This window comes from Lissotriton vulgaris, chromosome 1_1 (assembly GCF_964263255.1).
Source record: "Lissotriton vulgaris chromosome 1_1, aLisVul1.2, whole genome shotgun sequence".
NCBI classification, from domain to species: Eukaryota; Metazoa; Chordata; class Amphibia; order Caudata; family Salamandridae; genus Lissotriton; species Lissotriton vulgaris.
This window is the reverse complement of record NC_141685.1, coordinates 1,994,839,951-1,994,859,793: the sequence shown is the minus strand read 5'-3', so window position 1 is coordinate 1,994,859,793 and position 19,843 is coordinate 1,994,839,951. Positions and strand designations below refer to the sequence as shown.

The 19,843-nt window shown below is 42.4% G+C and overlaps 1 protein-coding gene across 1 annotated transcript in view; it reads left to right on the top strand.

The window, feature by feature from the left end:
* Window positions 1–19,843, top strand: part of CAMK1D (calcium/calmodulin dependent protein kinase ID) — a 1,555,766-nt gene that overhangs the window by 1,021,178 nt on the left and 514,745 nt on the right. Inside the window, exon 4 of the mRNA XM_086919868.1 lies at window positions 14,982–15,120. Within this exon, the coding sequence (XP_086775994.1) occupies window positions 14,982–15,120 (139 nt within the window). The remainder of the gene's footprint in view (window positions 1–14,981; window positions 15,121–19,843) is intronic.

The following is a 19,843-nucleotide window of genomic DNA, read 5'->3' as shown; positions in this document are numbered from 1 at the left end:
ATCAATTGGCTCCCATGAAAAGCTCCTTGTCTGGATGTTACAACTTTTCACATTTTTCTTCATCTAGAGATTGGTTCAAGAGGAATATGTGTCACTAAACACATTTTCTCCTCGAACCTAGACTTTGGAATGTGAGGTATATGCCCTCACGTTCAGTTTTCTTGCAAGAAATTGTCAGAAAAGTTTAGGAAATGTAATAGCATAATATTTGGCTATTTTGCATACCACTAGTAATTTGATTCATGAGATTGAATTGTGCAGCATTTAGTTAGACAAGAGCGTGGAGTAACTAATGCATTTTACATCCATTATTCAAATATCTGTCCAAGAACCAATTCAAATCCAAATTATTCCTGCAGAAGTAGATCTGAAATGTAGTCATAAAATATAAATGAGTAAGCCAACAAGATGGCTCAGCAAGTTAAGGACTTGCTACTGAAGTCTGATCACATCTACAGATCATGGATGTGATTGTTGCCAAAGCTAACCTAGCCTTTCTTCCTTGACAAATTGTTACCACTGAAACAGAATTGTGCTATAAAACCTCTAGATTTCAACGTTTAGAAACAGCAACAGCGGTTATATTAGGTACAACATCAAAGAAAGTTATTACGGTAATTATATGCCTGACCCCAGTGAAAGAGAAATAAAGTGACCACATCACTACTCGAGCTTTTAATCGCATGACCTTCAGCTGTTTTTCCCCCCTGGAATACCAATGCCAGGAAATGCAGTGAATGTACAGTCATTGTGCTCTTTGTCAAACTTCTTTACTTGCACCGCTATGGTTACCCTAATCAAGTGTGACAACATTAAAGCTTTCTCCAAGTAACGAGAGATAGTCAATTACCTCGGGTCAGGGGATCTGTTCACATTGATGCTGCATGACGAAGAGGGCCAGTTTCCACCTCATGCTCTAACAACAGACCCCGGCCTGGTCGGCTATGCCAATCGAGCTGTTAAAATCTGGTGAGGCTTGCTTTTAAAATTATACTAAAATATAATGGCATATTTTGACCATTTCGATTTGTGATACACGCATCATGCTTTACAGAAAAGTAACATAGCAATTCTTCATGTTTTCCTAATAGCCACATTTTTCGATATTAACACCTCAAATGTGTGCATGAAAAATATGTAAAGTTGAGGTAATATGTAGTTAAGACTAACATCAATAAGTCCACTTATCAATTCTACAAGGAACATTCCTCTTGATAATGAGCTGAACTGTCTCTAGCAAATATTGGCAAACTAATATATCTGGACTTTGTGTGCTAGCACATGTAAACACTGGCATGCATTAACGTGCACCAAGTGTGTATACCTTGCCTTTATTCAGACTGCCTTTCTCTGTGCTCCCTCTGTCTTGGTGACGTTTTGCATGCATCAAGCTTGTTTCACTGCATGCCAGCAGCACTAAAAGCTGAAGGAATAAAAAAACAGCGCATACGACATAGAGATCCACCTCGCACAGGGACAGTCACGCACTTTTGTGCAATCATGTGTTTCTAAGTGCTGCAACCATAAAGCCAGCCCTTGGTTCTAGCCGACAAAGAGGCGGAGCTTGAGTTACACCTGCATGTCTGCTGCTGTCAGCTTCCGGGTGGCCATTTCTGCTCAGCTACTACTGCAGCCTTCCAGGGTAGCTTCCAGTTCAGCAACAAAACTGCATAGAGACAGAACAGATAGTAAAATAACTAGCCAGCATAATAATGGTATTCGCTTAGATGCAGGTCCCCCAAACCCAAGGTAATGATTCTGGTGGGTTGCACATAATTCCATAAACATGAAAATGATCCAAAAAAGGCATTACACTTACCTGGATGGGTAAAATGGATTTGCCACCTAAATATTGACTATGAATATTGTTTGAGCATAATAACATGATCAAAATATGTTGACTACGTAATATTGTGGGACATACTATGTAGGTAGTAGATTATTTATTGTCAGCAATAATAATATTAAAACAATTGTTTACTAAAATATTGTGTTGTATAATATATATTGTACATTGTTGGGTGTTTTTTAGATAATTTCATATGAACATGTTTAATTAGGCTAATAATTTAATTGACTTTTTTCTTATATTTATTTTTGTGTTTTGCATGTAGGTGGTAGTTTTCAGGGTATTGGGTATGTAGCAGTTTGCAAAGATTTATGTATTGTTATTTTCTTTTGTTTTTAATTTACTAAATAAGTTTGTGTGTTAAGTTTGTAAATCGTGATTTGATTGATTTCGATCTTTTTAATTGTGTATTTAATTTTATGGGTTTTGATGTTTTTTTGGGAGGGTGAATTGGGTTGTGATTTAGGTCCAGCTTTAGTAGTTAGAGCATTATGTATACAGGCATGTCACCTTAATGTCCTGAATATGATCCCACTAATTAAAATAGGGATCGAAACGTTGTTGACAAATTTGACACCATATACATTGACTATAATGCAATGTTGAACTTGTCATGGTGTGCTCCCAGCATTCTGTCTGTTGTATTTATATCTAACGTAAATGCAGACATGTTTTTCTTGCATGAACCCCTCCCTCAATGTTGTTTGTGTGTCTAAGTCAGTAGGATGCAGGTTGTGTCCCACTTTAATTTTTCGCTTACTTTGTGTTATAAGTTTATTGTATATTAAAAACCTGTCCGGCTGGACAGAGAATATAGCACTGATTGGGTCTATATTAATTTACACTTTATCTGACTGTCCAGGGACCATTGTCTTTAGAAACAGAAATGCACCCAAGGTCCCTGACCAATCGCATATTGGGTTCCCTTGTGTTTTGTAACAATGAAACCTTTGGTGACCATGCTGTTTATTAAATATTCACTAACATAATATAATATAACACAACATAAATACTGGATTTTAATCTAATATTAATATGTTCCCAAAATATTGTCTGTAGGATTTTTTTTACGTATTATTAGAAAATAAAAATTGAGGTGCCATATTACATTATTATTAGGCACAAACATATTTAATAAATATATATATTTATTTAGATTTTGAATGTATGTCTGTATATTTTAGTTTTCAGTTTATAATACATTTGGATTAGACATGTCAATACATACCATTAACAGAGTAGACTACACATTTGTTTTCATTACGTAAACAAGTTCATTTGAATTTACATTATATAAAAAAAGATGTTTGGCTTGTAGTAATAATACTATATGGAAATTCTCTCATATGTGAGCTTTCTACAATGCTTGTGGGATAGGAGGTTGAAAAATAAATCTGATCACACCTATTTTAAGCACTTTTTTCAACGTGTTTGGGATTGCAGTTAGAATTGTAAATCTGCAAGCCAATATAAATACTTTTCACACGTGTGAGATTAGAGTCAGAATAGTAAATGAACCCCTCCACAGATATATGCAGTTTCTCCAATACCCAATGGATTGGAGTTGGAATGGAAAACATGACTCCCTCCAATGTATGCACTTTCCTAAATGCGTGCGGGATCAGAGTTATAAAAGTAAAGGCGACCCCTTCCAGAAATACACATACTTTCCCCAATGTATGTGGGATTGGAGGAAGAATTGTATATCTGCCCTCTCCAATATTTGCAGTTTTGCTGATGTATGTGTGTTTAGAGTTAGAATAGTAAACATGACCCCCTCCAATATGTGCACTATCTCCAATGCTTTTGAGATTGGACTAAAAATACTAATCTGACTCCCTCCAGTGTATATATTTTCTCGAATGTTTTGGGATCAGAATTAGAATTGTAAAACTGCCACAGAAACATGTACTTTTTCCAAAGTATGAAGGAGTGTGTTTGGAACATTAAATCTCCCCCCTCCACCCCAATATATGTAGTTTCCCCATTTGTAGTAGGCTTGAAATTTGAATACTAAATCTGACCCCTTCAATATGTGCACTTTTCCCAATGTGTGTGTAATTGGAATTAGAATAGTAAACTTACCATCTAACGATCATACATACATCACTGAACAAAAATAATATCTAACCAGTGGCGAGACATTTTGTGGAGGTATAAAATAGTGACCCACCTCTACTCAGATGCTATAGTATAGATACAATGTGTAAACATGTGCGAGATGATGATAGACTAATGTATTTCCATTAACTGGCGTCACTCATGATACGTCATAAAACTGGAAACAAATGAGGCTAATGAATTAAATATTGGAAAATGATTAGATGCCCATCTTTAATGGCTCCTCTCCTCCAACCTTTTCTCCCCTTCCACTTGGAATATAAGGGTTTTTACGATAGGTGGCATTTTTCTAAGATTCTATCTGTAATATTGCTAACCATGAGAAATATTTATTTGGCAATCCCTATTGTATATTATCCAAGTCAGTAGATATTCACCACAATAAAATAAAATGTTTGAAATTTGTACAGAATACCCAATTGGGTGAGACTGGTTTGTAAATAATTCATGTAGTTTTCCATCTCATTTGATTTATCACAGTATCAATTTATGAATGATTTCCTGTGGGATTATTATGGGATGACATTGACAATTGTTGCATTTATTAAAGCTTAAAAGGAAAAAAGGAGAAAAGGAGACTGGTTGTTAGATGCAACAGTTATAAGAGTTATACATAATATAAGGAGCTCTGAACTCCTGGAAAATCAAATGTTATTCATGATGAACTATGGTAAACAAAGTTGTTTAAAAAAGAATATAGTTACAGTTATAGAAATACTATGGTTGAATATACAACTATGGGCCTCATAACGATGCCGGTCAGAGTTGCCTTCAACCAACATCGCCGCAGATGCGTAATCGACCGACCTCCAGTCCTAACACTGCAGTTAGGGTGTGACCGCAAATGGTGCAGCTGCAAACTTCCATATTACAATAGGAGCTTGTGCTGCATTCCGAAACCGCCCGCAGCACAAACTCTTATTGTAACATGGATGTTTTTGCACATTCCTGCACCATTTAGCAGGCACCTCGTGGTTTCAGTAAACAGTGCCATGGAACCTTTGGTGACCATGCTCTTTATTAAATATTCACCATCATAACCTAACATAATGGTGCTGGGATCTGAAGGGGGCACCATAGGTGCCCCCTAGGGCCACAACCGTAGGGCTAGGGGAGAAGGGGACACAGCCAGGGGCCCTTAAAGCTGCTTTCCAACAGCCTATCCATGTCGGATAGGCCAACATGGAAAGGCTGTCGGAAATCGACATCATATTTTCCAATGGTGGAAATGCTGTCCTTAAGGGATTATGAGCTGTTTCCTACTGGCCGATAGGCTCCTTGACCCCGTCAGAAGCCAGTCGGTTTGCCTGGCCCGCTTACTGTAAACCTTCCATGTCGATCTGAAAGTCTCTGACCAGCAGTCAGAGTCTTTCCGACCAACAACGAAATATGGCCTTTAGTATCATAGTTTCTCTATATTTATGAGTAGCGTATATATAGTAAACAGGGTGGTACACATCTCTGAGTACATTTGACAAAAGTCAGAGAGACTGAAATCTTTTATATTTGAATTATCTGTAGCCATTAAATAAATAGGAAAGAATTGAAAACATCTTTGAGTGCTGGCAATGCCTTACTCCTTTGTGTTGAAGTTTCTTTGAATGTTTTCTATTTTTAATACTTTTTAATATGTTTTAAAATAATTTAAAATATAACACATGCTTAATTTTTAATATAGATTGGGTTAATTTAGAAAAAATATTTTTGTATAAAAACATATTTTAACTATTTACGGGCCTATTACAATATTGATCGTAAAGCCTCCAACCTTAGGCTGTAGGCTTTATGACAGAAATCGTCGGTTTTAATTCCGTCCGGCTGATTACAATACAGCTAGTCTGAATTGAAACCTGTGCATCATTCCAGCTGGCTTCCGACAGGCTCCGGGAGCCTGTTGGCCAGTTGGAGACCAGCCCGAAATCCTTTGGTAAGGTGTCTGCCTTCAGGATTATGATGCTTGGTTTCCCACAGGCTTTCCATGCCAGGCTTTCCAACATGGAAAGTCTGTCGGAAAGCGAGTTTGGGGACCCCTATCAGGGCCCCCTTTTCCTTGCAGCCTCAGGTTGGGGGCCAATGGGGCACCTAAGGTGCCCCCCTGTTAATCCCTGCACCTTGTGTTAGGCACCTTGAGGTGCTTGCTACGGGGTGCAGGGATTAACACAATCTCTCTTTTCTCTATGGAGCTTGTATTACGGACGGTTTATGGCTGTAACACATTCTTCCATAGGGAAATGTGGGAATGGGACTGTACCATGTGTGGTCACATCATAATTAGGCGGTCGAGCGCACTGAACGGGCGTCGGTCAGTCCGTTTCCGCCATGGTGTCAGTCGGAGGAAACTCCGACCGACATTGTAATAAGCTCCTTAGTATTTTAAGTAAAATTAAGTTAATTAACCAATTGAACATTTAATTAAGTAGTCTTAATTTCTTTTTATTTAAAATCTTTTTTTTAATTATTGAATAGTATTCTTTTGAAACTATTTAATTGTTATTTATTTTTACAAAATGCTATATTTTTGTTTATATTATTGCAGTAGATATTTCTGTAGTTACTACAGTTTTACTGTTATTCAATATTTTTGTCATTTACATTTTAAGTACTGACATTTTCACACAATAAAAGTCACAATTTTTTTGTAGTTGATATTCTGACATACAATCCTCAAACATATTGTACATAATGAATCATGCTAATGACTTTAGTTGCTCTTCTCTTCTTAAGCATGAGCAGAGAAAAAGTAAGAATCGTCTTGATGAATTTAGAGTGTGAAATATTCCCTTCTTAAGAGTTGTCAGAATCTTTGTGGCCTACTGGGTGCTGTGGTCAATAAACTGTACAGTCAGCCAAAGCATTTCTGTAAGTTAAACCGGTTTATGGCTATGTGCTGGTCTGGATAAGAGTATCCAGTACTTCTCTCCTGGTCCTCTCTCTCTTCCTCTGCTTTTCTCTTTTCTCTTCTGTCTCTTTCTTTCTCTCTCTTTTCTAACTGCTCAGAGCACCCTGAACTACATGTCCTTTGCAACCTCTGGCCCCTCCTGCATGCGCCTGCTCTGAGATACTACAGGAACGCTATTCTTCCCTGGTCGAAGGCTTCTGAAGAGAAGATATAAGACTCATGCTGTACCAGCGATCATCATCTATCCGGTGGAGAAGTGTGGCTCACTGGTTAGAGCAGCAGACTCTGAAGCAGAGATCGGGCCCGGGACCAGGGTTCAAGTCCAGATGCGGCAGGGTCTTGGGCTCAATGTCTGCGGACTCGATAATTCTCGCCTCAGCGCCTACTCTAATCATGGGTCCCACGCTGCAACTCTGGGCAATAGCTTGCTTAATCTCCACAACGGCCTCAACAACACTGGGATGCCTGGCTTCACCTTGGGGGTGCCCAGGAGGGGCATCTCACAGGGGGAGCCAGGAAGGGTTCCACAGCGTTATACAGTGCTGGGACGCCCCGTTGGAGCAGCTGTGCGCTTTACAAAATACACTACATTTACATTTACATCCAGACAGAAAGTGCATACTTCTGGGGGGTCTCTCTCTGGGGCTGTGAGTTCAACCTGCCACCAGGCTTGGTAATGGACCAGAGGGAGTGAAAAAGGAGCCGTCTGATCTTCCACCTCTTTGCTGCCATTGACCCCTCTAGTATGCACCTCTTCTTGGATGCATCAGGAATATCTTACCTCCCATCAAAGGCTTCTGAAGAGCAGGTAAAAGCAGAAGGTTGCAGGGCCAAAGAAAGATTAAACACCTGAACAGAGGGTGAATACTGCAGGCGCTCTCGATAGAGGGGCAAAGTGCGGCTCCTCAGTCTAAATCTCTCCCTGTGGACCACAGTGGCGAGCAGGATGAACATGTCACGCACTGCATGCATGTATGGACTGATCAATAGGTTTCATCTGGAGACACAAAGAGAGGAGAAGTGTTCCTGCACAACACACGTATGTACAAAAACATCCTGGCAGCAAGTAAACTTGCAGGGACGATTATATAATGGCTCATGTGGTAAACCTTGTTAAATTGAGGCGAATCGCCTCATCTAAGATGGTAGCCCCATTGTCATGTTTACGTGAGCACCATCTTAGATGAGGGAATGCCATTCACGGTTCTGTGGGGTTTACTGGAGACCCCTATCAATGATCAGCACTCGAGGGTCTCAAAAACTGAAAGCTGATCTGCCAGTCGGCATCGCCGCTTTACTTCCTTCATGTTTTCCCCAGTCTATGCATGCTGTGCATTGGGCTTATCCTATTCAACCTTCAATAACACAATGGATGAAAGGGCAAGTGTTCACCCTCAAACGTGTGACAAGTATGAAAGGAGAGAAAACTTCCAAGCAAAGTGTCATGCAAGTGGTGGCCAACTGTTGTAAACAGTCTAAACAACATGAATCATTGACTTTCACACAAAAAATGGCTTTCTTTTGGGAAGTTCGAAGATTTCCCTTGCACATCAATAGCGAAAGAGGGCTGACCCAGAAGAGCCCCTTTATTCTATATTATTTTTTTAGCTTATTTATTGTGTTTAGAAAAGCAGTGGAAGTCAGCTAAGGCAGTGTCTAGTCAAACCTAAAAACGGACCTTGCTGAATAATGGAAACAGATCTTTACTGTACCCATGTGCTATGAAAGTATGAGAACAGGTCACCAGCAGCAGACAAGGTGTTCCTTGGGCTCTAGAGCATAGGGTATTTATTGTCCTATGACAGCTCAGCAGACTAATGCACCTGCTGTAACCCCATGCATTCACGTGAACTTCGCACATTCCCCTCTTCACATAGTCTATCAACTGAGTGACCCTTCTGAAGCTACGGATAGCAATCTCTGAGTTTCACTGAGCTTCAAATACCAAGATTCCAGGAGAAGGAACTATACATATAAAGAAGAAGTGTGATGAGCAATCGCTCCCTCGCGCATGCCCCTTTACCTGGTGTCCGCCCTGCCAGGCACATACATCACAAGGCGAGACTCCATGCAAAGAATGACCAAGAAATGGACAAGTGCCGCGCGCTACTGGGCTGACTCAAACTTCGAGGAGAGCGCGCGTGTCACTGTGTCATTGGGTCTCCGATGCACGTCGCCGCCCGATGTGCTACACTTGAATCGTTTTAATCCACAGTGTGACGCCTTTGTTCACCGTGGCACGCAGCGTGTTTATCTTCTTTGCCAGCACATCTCGCGCGTTTCGTTCCGTGGTCCTCCGGCGCGCACAACAAATGCCGTCCACGCGCATCTCCGTCACTACATCTGTTTGTGCTCATGATATCAGATAAATGTGAATCACTTATCTCAACAGTGCGCTGCTCCCCAGCAGCTGACAAACACGATACAGCCTCTCCAGTGGCTGTGTCAGCAGCAAGACGTGCCTTCGGTCGGTGCTCGGAAGGCCAACTGTACAATATTCATACACGAGAGGACTTGTCAAGTCTGCTCCCTCGTGTTACTTCCAGTGAGATACCCCTGTTGGCTTGTTCATTATTCCAGGCTATAAGGGGTGAAATCATTTGCCACAAACCTACTCCTCTTTCCTTGTTTGAGTCTGTGTATATTTCATCTCACATTAGGTTTTTTACGATGTGGGGCTGATATAAATCGGGCTTGGCTTGTCAAGCCACTCAATAGCAAAGTCCAGTCTGCTTTTTAAGAATGAGCAAGAAGTGTACAAATGACCTTCAATGACATTTATTAAGTATACATGTGTCTCGTACATATTCATTGCGGATGTCCTGTACACCTGACTATTCTCATATTCACTGAGTTGTGGAACCCAGCTCCAGTGGATACAGCTGCCTTTTAGGCCTTTGTGTGGAAAAACAGGTTGTGCAGCTACTGATATACTTCACCCACACTTCCTTCCTTTCATATTTTCTTCCATACTGCGTACTTTCTTCGATTTTCTTCTGATTGTCTTTCCATCCTTCCATTATGCCACCCTTCATTACAACTTTTCTTCCATGCTTTCATCTAGCTTATCATCATTTCATCTTTCCTTCTTTTGTTTCACATTGATTTGGTTCTTTCCCTCTTTACTTATATTTATTTATACTTATACTTATTTTACTTATACTTATATTTATTTATTCCATCCTTCCATCTTTACTTTCATCTTTGTTCTTACACCCTTTCCTTCATGCTACCTTTAGACTAACATTTTCCCTGCCGCTATTCCATGCTTTACATGTTTAATTCATCTTCTTTCTTCGTTCTATATGCCTTTCTTTCACTCACTCTATGTTCCCCTCTTCCTTTTTTAAATAATGTATTGTTTTCTCTCACTGTGCTTAGGTTCTAGAACTCCTGAGCCCTCGCCATACATACCTGTCACTGGATTGTCTTGCATCTATTAGTTTCTAACCAGAGACCTGGGAATCAAAGATCAAAGCTGAGTGGTGCCAGGAATAACACTCAGTGGGCTCAGTGTCAAACTCCCAGATCAGCTGGGAAAGCGGTGGTTCACAACACTCTTGCACCTCTGCATATCTTTCGGTCTCAAGAGGAGCCGACTTTATTTTCTCCACTGTATTACTAAGCCTTAAAACAGTAGCTTTTTGCTGAGAAACACACGTTGGCTCTTTTGAATGCATCATGTAACGCAGCACAGAACGGAACTTTGAGCTTACTTATTGTGAAGTTTTTAAAGAAAATAAATGTGATGATTGTCAAAATCCATAGATTTAATACTCCTCATTTGTACTTGGTGCCTCCAAAAGCTTTGCTTTTGGATCCACTATGTTTGCCAGGAGTGGCACAAGCTCCATGCATGCCAACCCTAAACAGGGCCCGGCTCAACTGCCCTTGGCGTGAGAAAGGGGATTGTAGCCTTGCATTTTACAGTACCCAGAAAAAGAAATTGCCTTTCAGCATAGTTGTTATGCAGGAAGGGATCTCTTCTGAACAAAAATATATTCTGACCACCACACAGACATCCTTAGACTATACAAGGGTGCCTGCTTTGGTGCATGGTTGCAGCAAGTTAACCAGCGCAGGAAGAAAGCAGAACTGCTCCACTTCGTTGTAGGTATAGCACAGTTCTATTCTCTCTCACTGATGCAACCCAGCACAGCAACTATGCATGCTGCCCTGCGTTGCGTCCAAGCCTTATATATGTGAGTCTTTGCTCGGGCTGCTCACTTGGCCTACATGACCTACACTTCGTATCAAATCAGGCCTAGATCGAAGTCAACCACAAGATGTGACTTCTGACTGGTACTTTCTATTTTGTAGGTGAATTTTGCATCAAACCCTTAAAAATTCATATCTCCAGTTTCCTGATATCTTATTTTTAGTGTTTTGATGTCTTTTTGCTCATTACATTTTGATTGTTTTGGAAATTTTATTGTGCTGTTCTTGACTTTAAAATTGTTTGATACTGCTAGAAAGAATACATTTTTCAGGAGAATCGCTTGGAGCTTGTGCCATTGCTACCAAGGTTTAGGCAGAATTGTGTTGTGACCTAAACAGAGTGCATTTAGTAAGCTGGTAAGGGTACTCCACTCCCAAATTAATAATCCACTTTCTGACAATATTCATATAAAATACATTACATACAATGACTTAACAATGAGTCAGTGGTTATCCTGAAATTTAGTATGGATGTGAAACACCTGGACCTACAACAGACAACACTGTTTCAGATGGTACATCAAAGGCATATGAAGAATAATCGTCTTCATGATAGGTCATATTGTCATCAGTTCACAATAATTGAGAACATCATTTTTAATCAGACTTTTTTTTATCAGAGTTGTTTCTGCTCTATCAATTTTCATCGACGTAGCTGTACAGTGGAGGTGATGAGGGAAATTCTTCACTACATTTATTTATATTACAAGACCATCATAGTACTTCGCAAATCGCTTTTGGGAAAGTTGGTTCGCTTTTTTTGTCAAAGCAGATATGCAATTGATCATTTTCATTTCAAGGTTATCAATTCTGCTTCACTATGTATGTACCATGCTGTGCTCAGCAGCAGCAGTAACGCGCAGGCAGCCATTTCCCAGTCAGACCTCTGTCCTCACAGCTGGCTTTCACTTCAGCAGCAGGCTGTGCATGGAAATGGAAACGACCAATATGATAAATAGATAAAAGTGGTGACAGGGAATAATGAGGATGTTCAATCAAAGCAACTGCTTTAATGTGATCAACCTGGCACAGTCAGTTGGGTGATAGACGTTGCAATATTCCTGTAAATGAGCATGGCCCTGACCGCCATTTTAGAGAAATGTGATCATTACAAAACACTCACCTAACAGCTAAACTGCTTTTGAATGCCATCCAGTTGGCGGTTGCTTACCCTGGAGGAGTTAGCCCAACTCATAAACAACATCTCTATGCGTGGGCTAGGTTTGTCAGGCTTCATTTATCTTGAGATTACATCACTGCCGATTGTCAACTTCTTTGGAAAGGGCCTCCTGATTGCCACATCAAACTCTTTTGTAAATGTCATCTGTTGTTGATGGGGTTTGTTTTTATCTATCTGATATTGGTGCCACTCTGTTTTGTTGTAGTATAAATAGTTTGGTAATCTCTGTGGCTGTCTTTTTTTTTGAGCTTTTCTATTTCTTGGTGGACTTGCTCTCCATTGAATAGTATCTAGTGCTTGAACAGGTGCAGAAAGTTCAACTGCTTTCGGCAATAGGCCTTTCACACCAAAAAATAGTTACTCTTTACAAATATGTAAGTAAAAAGTGGCATACGGGGCTCATTCCGATGCGGTTCAGACCACTATCAATGGCTTGTCAGTTGCAGTCCGAATCGCATCTACTGCTGCAGTCCGACCGACACATTATGATGCATGCAGTCCTTGGCAGGAATCAAAGGGGAAACATCATTTACAACGAAGGCAATACTACGCGTGACGTTTACTACGAGGCACTTACCACGTAAACGTCTTTTCCACGCGTATGCCTTCCACGACCGTCTTTATCACGCAAGTGGTGTTCCTTCCAGTCGTCCAGCGTGTACGATCTGCGTGGGCTTGGGGGGCTGGAGGGGGGGTCTCCCCCCCCCCCAAAAAAAATCATAACAGTCGACCAACGTGTGTGGGTATGGGGGGGGCTGGAGGGGGGTCTCCCCCCCCCCCCCAAAAAAAACGAGCGGGTTAATAACATTTAAAAAAAGGAATTCAGTGCCTCTGACGTTAAAGGAAAGAGCCTCCCAAAAGACGTCATAATAGAAGTCCTTCTTTAATTTTGGTAGACGTGTTTTGAGGCTTGTTTCAGTGGTGGATAGAAGTAAGGGCTGCTGGTGAAAGGCGTGCAGGTAAGAACATAATCTATATTAAAAAGTATATATATTTAAGCGCACATTAAAGAAACTGAATTTAAAAAGCAAAGGTAATTTGTTGTTTTAAAAATCGATGTATTGGGTTATGCAGTTAGACATATTTTATTTAGCCTATCACTATCATTATGTATATTTCAATGACGGGACGCTAGATGTTTCATAACGTTTTTTTTCTCGAAGTAAAATCCTACGTTCTAAAAAGCAGCGTGGTAAAGCCACTTGCGAAGTAAAATTCGCGTGGTATTGCCATGCGTGGTACTTGTTTTCGTGGAATAATCATATATTCGAATCAAAGTGACTGACCGACGCATTCTGATGGGCTCATGGAGCCCGTAGGTCGGTTGGAAAGCCGCCATAATCCCTTAAGGACAGCGTTTCTGTTGTCAGGATTAGGATGTCGGTTTCCGACAACCTTTCCATGTCGAGCTTTCCGACATGGAGAGGCTGTTGTAAAGCGACATTGATCGCCTCTAGCAGGGCCCCCTTTTCCCCCGGCCCTTCCCATGCGTGCCCCTGAACATCCATGCATGGTGCCTGTCACACGGTGCAGGGATGTTCACCAACTCCCATTTCTCAATGGGAGCTTGTGCTGCGCGCGGTTTCCGCCCGCCGCACACCCTCCCAATCCCATTGAGTAATGGGAGTTTCCGACCACACCATCTGTGGTCATATAATGCGGTTGGAACCTCCGACCTGAAGTCGGTCGTTCCTCAATCTGCAACGGTGTCTGTCGGAGGCCAACATCGTAATGAGGGCCTAAATCTTTACAAGGGCAACAAACTACAAAACTCTCTCGATTTGTTGATTTCATTAGAATAGTCTACTGAAACGTAACCTGGAACACTGATTATAGGGAAACCTCCACAAGCGAGTGCAGACATGAACATTTCTTTAACAAACATAATATAATGTTAAGCAGGAACAAATATTGAAAATTCCTACTCTCTCAGTATGCTCCTTTGCCAGGAAGTACTACACCATTTATGCATTGGTCGATATTTTTGTAAGCAGTATGCATACATTTCAAGAGGTTTCTTTTGCTTGAAGTACAAATGTCGCTGTTCCGCCAAATAATTTTACTCTTAGGAACCACCCATGGCTCTTTCTAGTCCTCAATTTAAAGCACCGGAAGAAGAGGTTTTTTTTCTTAGCTTAGCAAATAGTTGGTATCATGGCATAAGGTGTAGACCTTCTTTAAGTCTTCATTTTCTGAACTCTGCCAGCTTCCTTTTCACCATAATAGTGCCAACGAGCAGACTCCCATCTCTGGCCAGAGTTTTTGCTCTCTTGGATTTCGGATTTATGAAGTAGGGTTGGGTGGGTGTAGAAGTGAGAACACAGGCCTGCTAGTATGAGTACCTAATACCTACAGAGCATTTGCAGCTTCCGACTGCAGGCTCTCTATTTATTTTCTATAATCATTCCCATTTCTCCAACATATCTGTTGTGTTTTCATGTTTCGCAATGCTACTCTGTCAAAGCGTGCCCCAATGAAATGCAAGATGGGTTGTGCACTCGCAGATATTCGGGGTGTTTTTTGTGTGTTTTTTTTAAGGAATGATTCGTTGTTATCTTTAAATCAACCATAGTAAAAGTTGTAGTAACTGACATCGCCAATAATTAATTAATCCTCTCCGAGCTCATGATTTTATATCCCTTAATCGTATCATGTTTGCTCTGTTTGCGTTATATATTTCAGAATTTCTTATACATTTCTGTAATCTGTTTCAGAGTGTCTGGAGGGGAACTGTTTGACCGGATAGTAGAAAAAGGATTTTATACAGAAAAAGATGCAAGTACTTTGATACGGCAGGTCCTGGATGCAGTTTTCTATCTGCACCGGATGGGCATTGTTCATCGGGATCTCAAGGTGAGTTGACACGTAGACCTCGCACATGCTGCATAATATAAGTTCTAGTTGTTTCAGTTTTGATTTGTTTTGATTTCGTTTTCAGTTTCTTGTTTTTTGAGCCATCTACTCAAACGCATTTCCCCAACAACCCTTTCCCTACATTGAACGTAAATGGTTAATAAAAGTGCAAAGGGAACCACATCTACTTTATATATGTGTGTGTGAGGGTGTGAGCAGTTACTATACTTTCATGATTTGCTCAGGAATGCCATGTCCTGCAGGCCCCTGCATAATGTGAGTCCTAGAGACAATACCCCCATCTATTCTAACAGTATCACATTTCTGCCAACAACATAGATGGAACTCTCCATCAGCATATGATGAATGAATTCCAGTTCAAGCTGGTGCCTCCCTTGTGGTTATCTTTAGTGCTATGGGCTCAGCTGCCCCCATGTGTCTTTTCAAAGCATTTGTTAAGGGTTTTTTTCTGATATTCAAAAAGGAAACCTCAGTGACTTAAACACTGCACTGTGGATGGTGCCATCTTTGCATCTTAAAGCCCAGTTAGTGAGAAAATGCAGGCCCTGCGTTTTTTAGACTTGAATTTGGGTGAAAAAACAGCACAAGTTAAAGTTCACTGTTGCATAGAGGTTGATGTGATTTGACCTCCTTTGACACCTAGAATGTGACTATGTCAGAGAGAACACGGAGGGAGAACGTTGGGGTGAGGACGGCATTGGCCGCCAACCGCTGTTGAATGAGGTGTATGTAAATAAAGACTGCACTTACCTTCAAAGTAACGGTGTTCTTCCGACATCACATTCACCCAAAAAAATTGTAGTTCTTAAGCGAACGCTGAATAAGACTTCAATACCCCAGGTGTTTAAAATATTAGTATATTTTAAAACCACCTGAAGAAAAAGGGTAACAATTAGTGGCAGTGCCAGTGAACAAACAATGACTTAATATGCTTCCTCCAATAAATGTTACAACTTTGAGTGAATTCAACGAAAGCATGTATAATATGGGAAATCTCTCCTGTCACTTATATTGATTACAAATCACAAACACAAGAGGGCACTGTTAATTTCTGTAATCCATTTAGTCCAAAGATTTCTAATCATATTCGAAAAATACAACTGGAGCAAAGGTATGCACATAGCTTTTTTAGGTCTCGGACTAGCGTTGCACTGCGCAGCAGTGCTCGCGCAGCCGAGAATTAATGTCTCTTAGTAGGGTGCTTGAACCCGCCCCTCTTCTCCATTGGCTGGCTTCCTAAATTGAGGCCAGCCATTGGAGGAGAGGGGCGTCACTCGGTTCAAGCCCTGTCTTTTCCAGATTCGGGGGCGTGTTTTTTCTCTTCTTTCTTGTTTTCGTTCTCTCCTCTTTCCATTGGCTGGAATTTTACCTTCCAGCCAATTGGAAGAGGAGAGAACGAAAAAAATGCCCCTCAATCCCAAAAATGACGTGTGTTTCTCCGAGGCAGTCTTGCTTCGCCTCGGAGAAACGTGGTGCTGTTCATGGTGTGGTCCAACCTCCGCCACAGACCTCTGCTGCTTGTTAAGTCTTGTTCCAAAGTCATCAGCTCTGGCCCTGCGCACGCACTTAAATTGAAGCTGCTTGGTTAGCGATTTTCCGTCGCTCTAAGCTGTTTGAAAAGGCCCGCAGCGCGTCCCTAAGGAGGGCTGTGTGGAGTGGAGGTATGTCCTGCAGAGAGGGGAGCGTGCATGCACGGCGTGTGAAAGCTGCCCCGAGCAGCTCACACTCCATCCGCCCTCCCTAAAGTCAATGGCAATCTGTTAGCGGCTGCAGAGCGGGCGCGGAGGGCGCAGCAGCTCGTCCGGCCCATTGTCATGGCGGCTTTGTGTGCGGGGAGCAGGGGGCATCAGGTTTTGTTCTCTCCGTGGCCCGGAGGTATTTGTAATCCTGCGCATCACACTGCTTGCGTGTGTCCCCAGAGGCCGACATCGGCATGCGACTGACATCCATCCTAGCAGGAATAATCAATGGGCCCTCAGCCAGACACACTCACAATGTATATGTATGCATATACACACACACGTAAGCCACACAAACACAACCACTCATTTACTCATGCCTGCAAGCACTCAAACATACAGAAACGCACAGTCACAAAAGCACGCAGACTCAAATAGAAAAAAACATTTATAATGAGTGTTTATACATAACCGTTGACGCACTTAATGGTGCATATGAGGTCTCTCATAGAAACAGACCCGGAGACAGAAACTTGGGGTGGAAACAAACCACAACCGACACACAAAAACTAAAACACACAGGTATACACCGGCACACATAAATGCACACACAGTCGCATCTACAAAACACGCACCCGCACTCTTGCTGGAACGCACGCGTACTCATATACAAAACTGTACACAATCCACACTGGCACACACTAACAAATATAGTGCACAGGCACACTGACACACACAGTCGATTCTAACTCTCTCACGTGCACACTATCCTTTCACAGGCTCACCACGCACACGTGTTTACAGGCTCGACCGCATGATCCGCCTCTACTCACACAAGCCCAATTATATACAAGGGCACATGTGTTCACACCCGCTGCTCATTTTACACAACATACAGGAAATAAAAAGTTGCGTAGCTCCTATATTATTTGAATTCCACAGTTGGCTCAAACATCTATGTGCGCCCTTTTCAGCCAGTGTGGTCTTGGTATGTTTAAAAGAACCTGGACGGAGGACACGTGAGCCCGAGTGCGCTCGGTGTGCAGTCTCCCCGTGGCCCGCGGGCCGGTCTGCTCGGAGCAGCTGGGCGCAGTAATCTGATCCGAGACAAAGGCATGCCCCGCCGGTGCCGGCCAGGTAAACAGCTCCCTTTCTCATGGAGATCAGGGTCAGGCTGATGATCTGCGATCCTTTTTCTGCCCACTCTTTCTCTCTGTGTGTTTTTAAAGGGAGGGAGCTGCTTAGCCATCATCTGCCCCCCTCGCACCAGCTGAGCCATGCGACTGGCCCTTTCTCATTGTAATCCGTGCGCATGCCTTCGCAAACTGCCCGAGCGCTACGCTTACCTCACTCGCACCGGTACGGGAGGGTAATGTGACCGGAGTAGAAGCGGGTACGGGGGTCGTTTGACTGGTGGCTCCCGGGTATTGTGTCGGGTACAGGGTCGTGTGGCCGAGGTAAGGCGGGTACGTGGGTCGTGTAACTGGCGGGTCCGGGTGGTCATGATCTGGGCAGGAGGTGTTGTAGGATGGCATCCTGGGCGCTGCCGCCATCTTGTGCAGCCCTAGCCCGCGAGGAAGTGACTGGTAGACTAGGGAGTGGAGTGTAGGCCGGGGGCTAAAATCCGAGCACGGACCGTGCTGCCCGCCCCCGCCCTGGACCAGCAAACAAACAAGGACACCGCAGCTACAGACTGGACCCTGCTCAAGAGCCTCAAAGGCCCACAGTCACTCATCGCTGCTGCACTGGACTGATCAAGCCCCCAGCTTTGACCCATGTGACTGATGGAGATGGACCTGTTTAGGGAAACTGCCCTCGGGGTATTGTGGCACATGTGTTGATTCCCTCTCATTCCGCCATTTGACAGTACCGGACCTTGCATGGTATTTGTTAAGGGGGGAGGGTTGGGAATCGCTTTCGAGAAAGATATTCACTTTACATTTGCCGTTTGCAGGACTCTTAACGTGATCAGGCAATGTTGGGAAACTGACTGCATCATCGTAGTACAAGGTTGTCAATAGGCACAGTGGTGAATCCCGGACTAGCTGCGTACTTTTCTGCCCCCCCTCCCCCCTGTTCCCTCGTTGTGCTTGCTTTTCTGCCCCCCCTGTTCCCTCGTTTTGCTTGCTTTTGGTGCGCTTGAGAAAGATATTCACTTTACATTTGCCGTTTGCAGGACTCTTAACGTGATCAGGCAATGTTGGGAAACTGACTGCATCATCATAGTACAAGGTTGCCGATAGGCACAGTGGTGAATCCCGGACTAGCTGCATACTTTTCTGCCCCCCCCTGTTCCCTCGTTGTGCTTGCTTTTCTGCCCCCCCCAGCTCCCTCGTTTTGCTTGCTTTTGGTGCTTGTGTGTGTGTGTGGCGCTCTTGTGTGTGTGTGTGTGTGTGTGGCGCTCTTGTGTGTGTGTGTGTGTGGCGCTCTTGTGTGTGTGTGTGGGGGGGGCGCTCTTGTGTGTGTGTGTGTGTGTGTGTGTTGCACTCTGTGTGTGTGTGTGTGGGTGCAAATGCAATAGGTCTCACATTTGCGAGAGATTAAGCTATTGACATTGTAAATGGCAATGCCATTTATTTATCTGTTTTCAAAACCACCACATAAATAAAAATGTTGTCATTTACAATGCCAATAGCTCTAACTTTGGCAAAGGCGAGACCGTTGCATTGTAAATGCTTGTTATTTAATTCATTTTATTGAAACAATAAGGAAGACATACAGAGATAATATGTGCAATAAATTTAAAATTTCTATAGTAGCAGTTCAGTTACATAGAGAATAGATAGCACATACCTGACTGAGTCAAATGAGCATATCATTTTAGGAATATATATGAATTTTATGAAACAATAATATGAGAGAATGAGTAAGAACAGGCAGAGAAGAAGAGATAAAAGAAAAAGAAAGGGAAAGAAAAAGTAGCAAGCAGCAAATTGACCAACTGAGGGGCATATTATCAAGACAGGCGATAAAATTATCGCCGTTTAGCAGCAGAAAAGTGCCGCTAAAACAGCGATAATGGG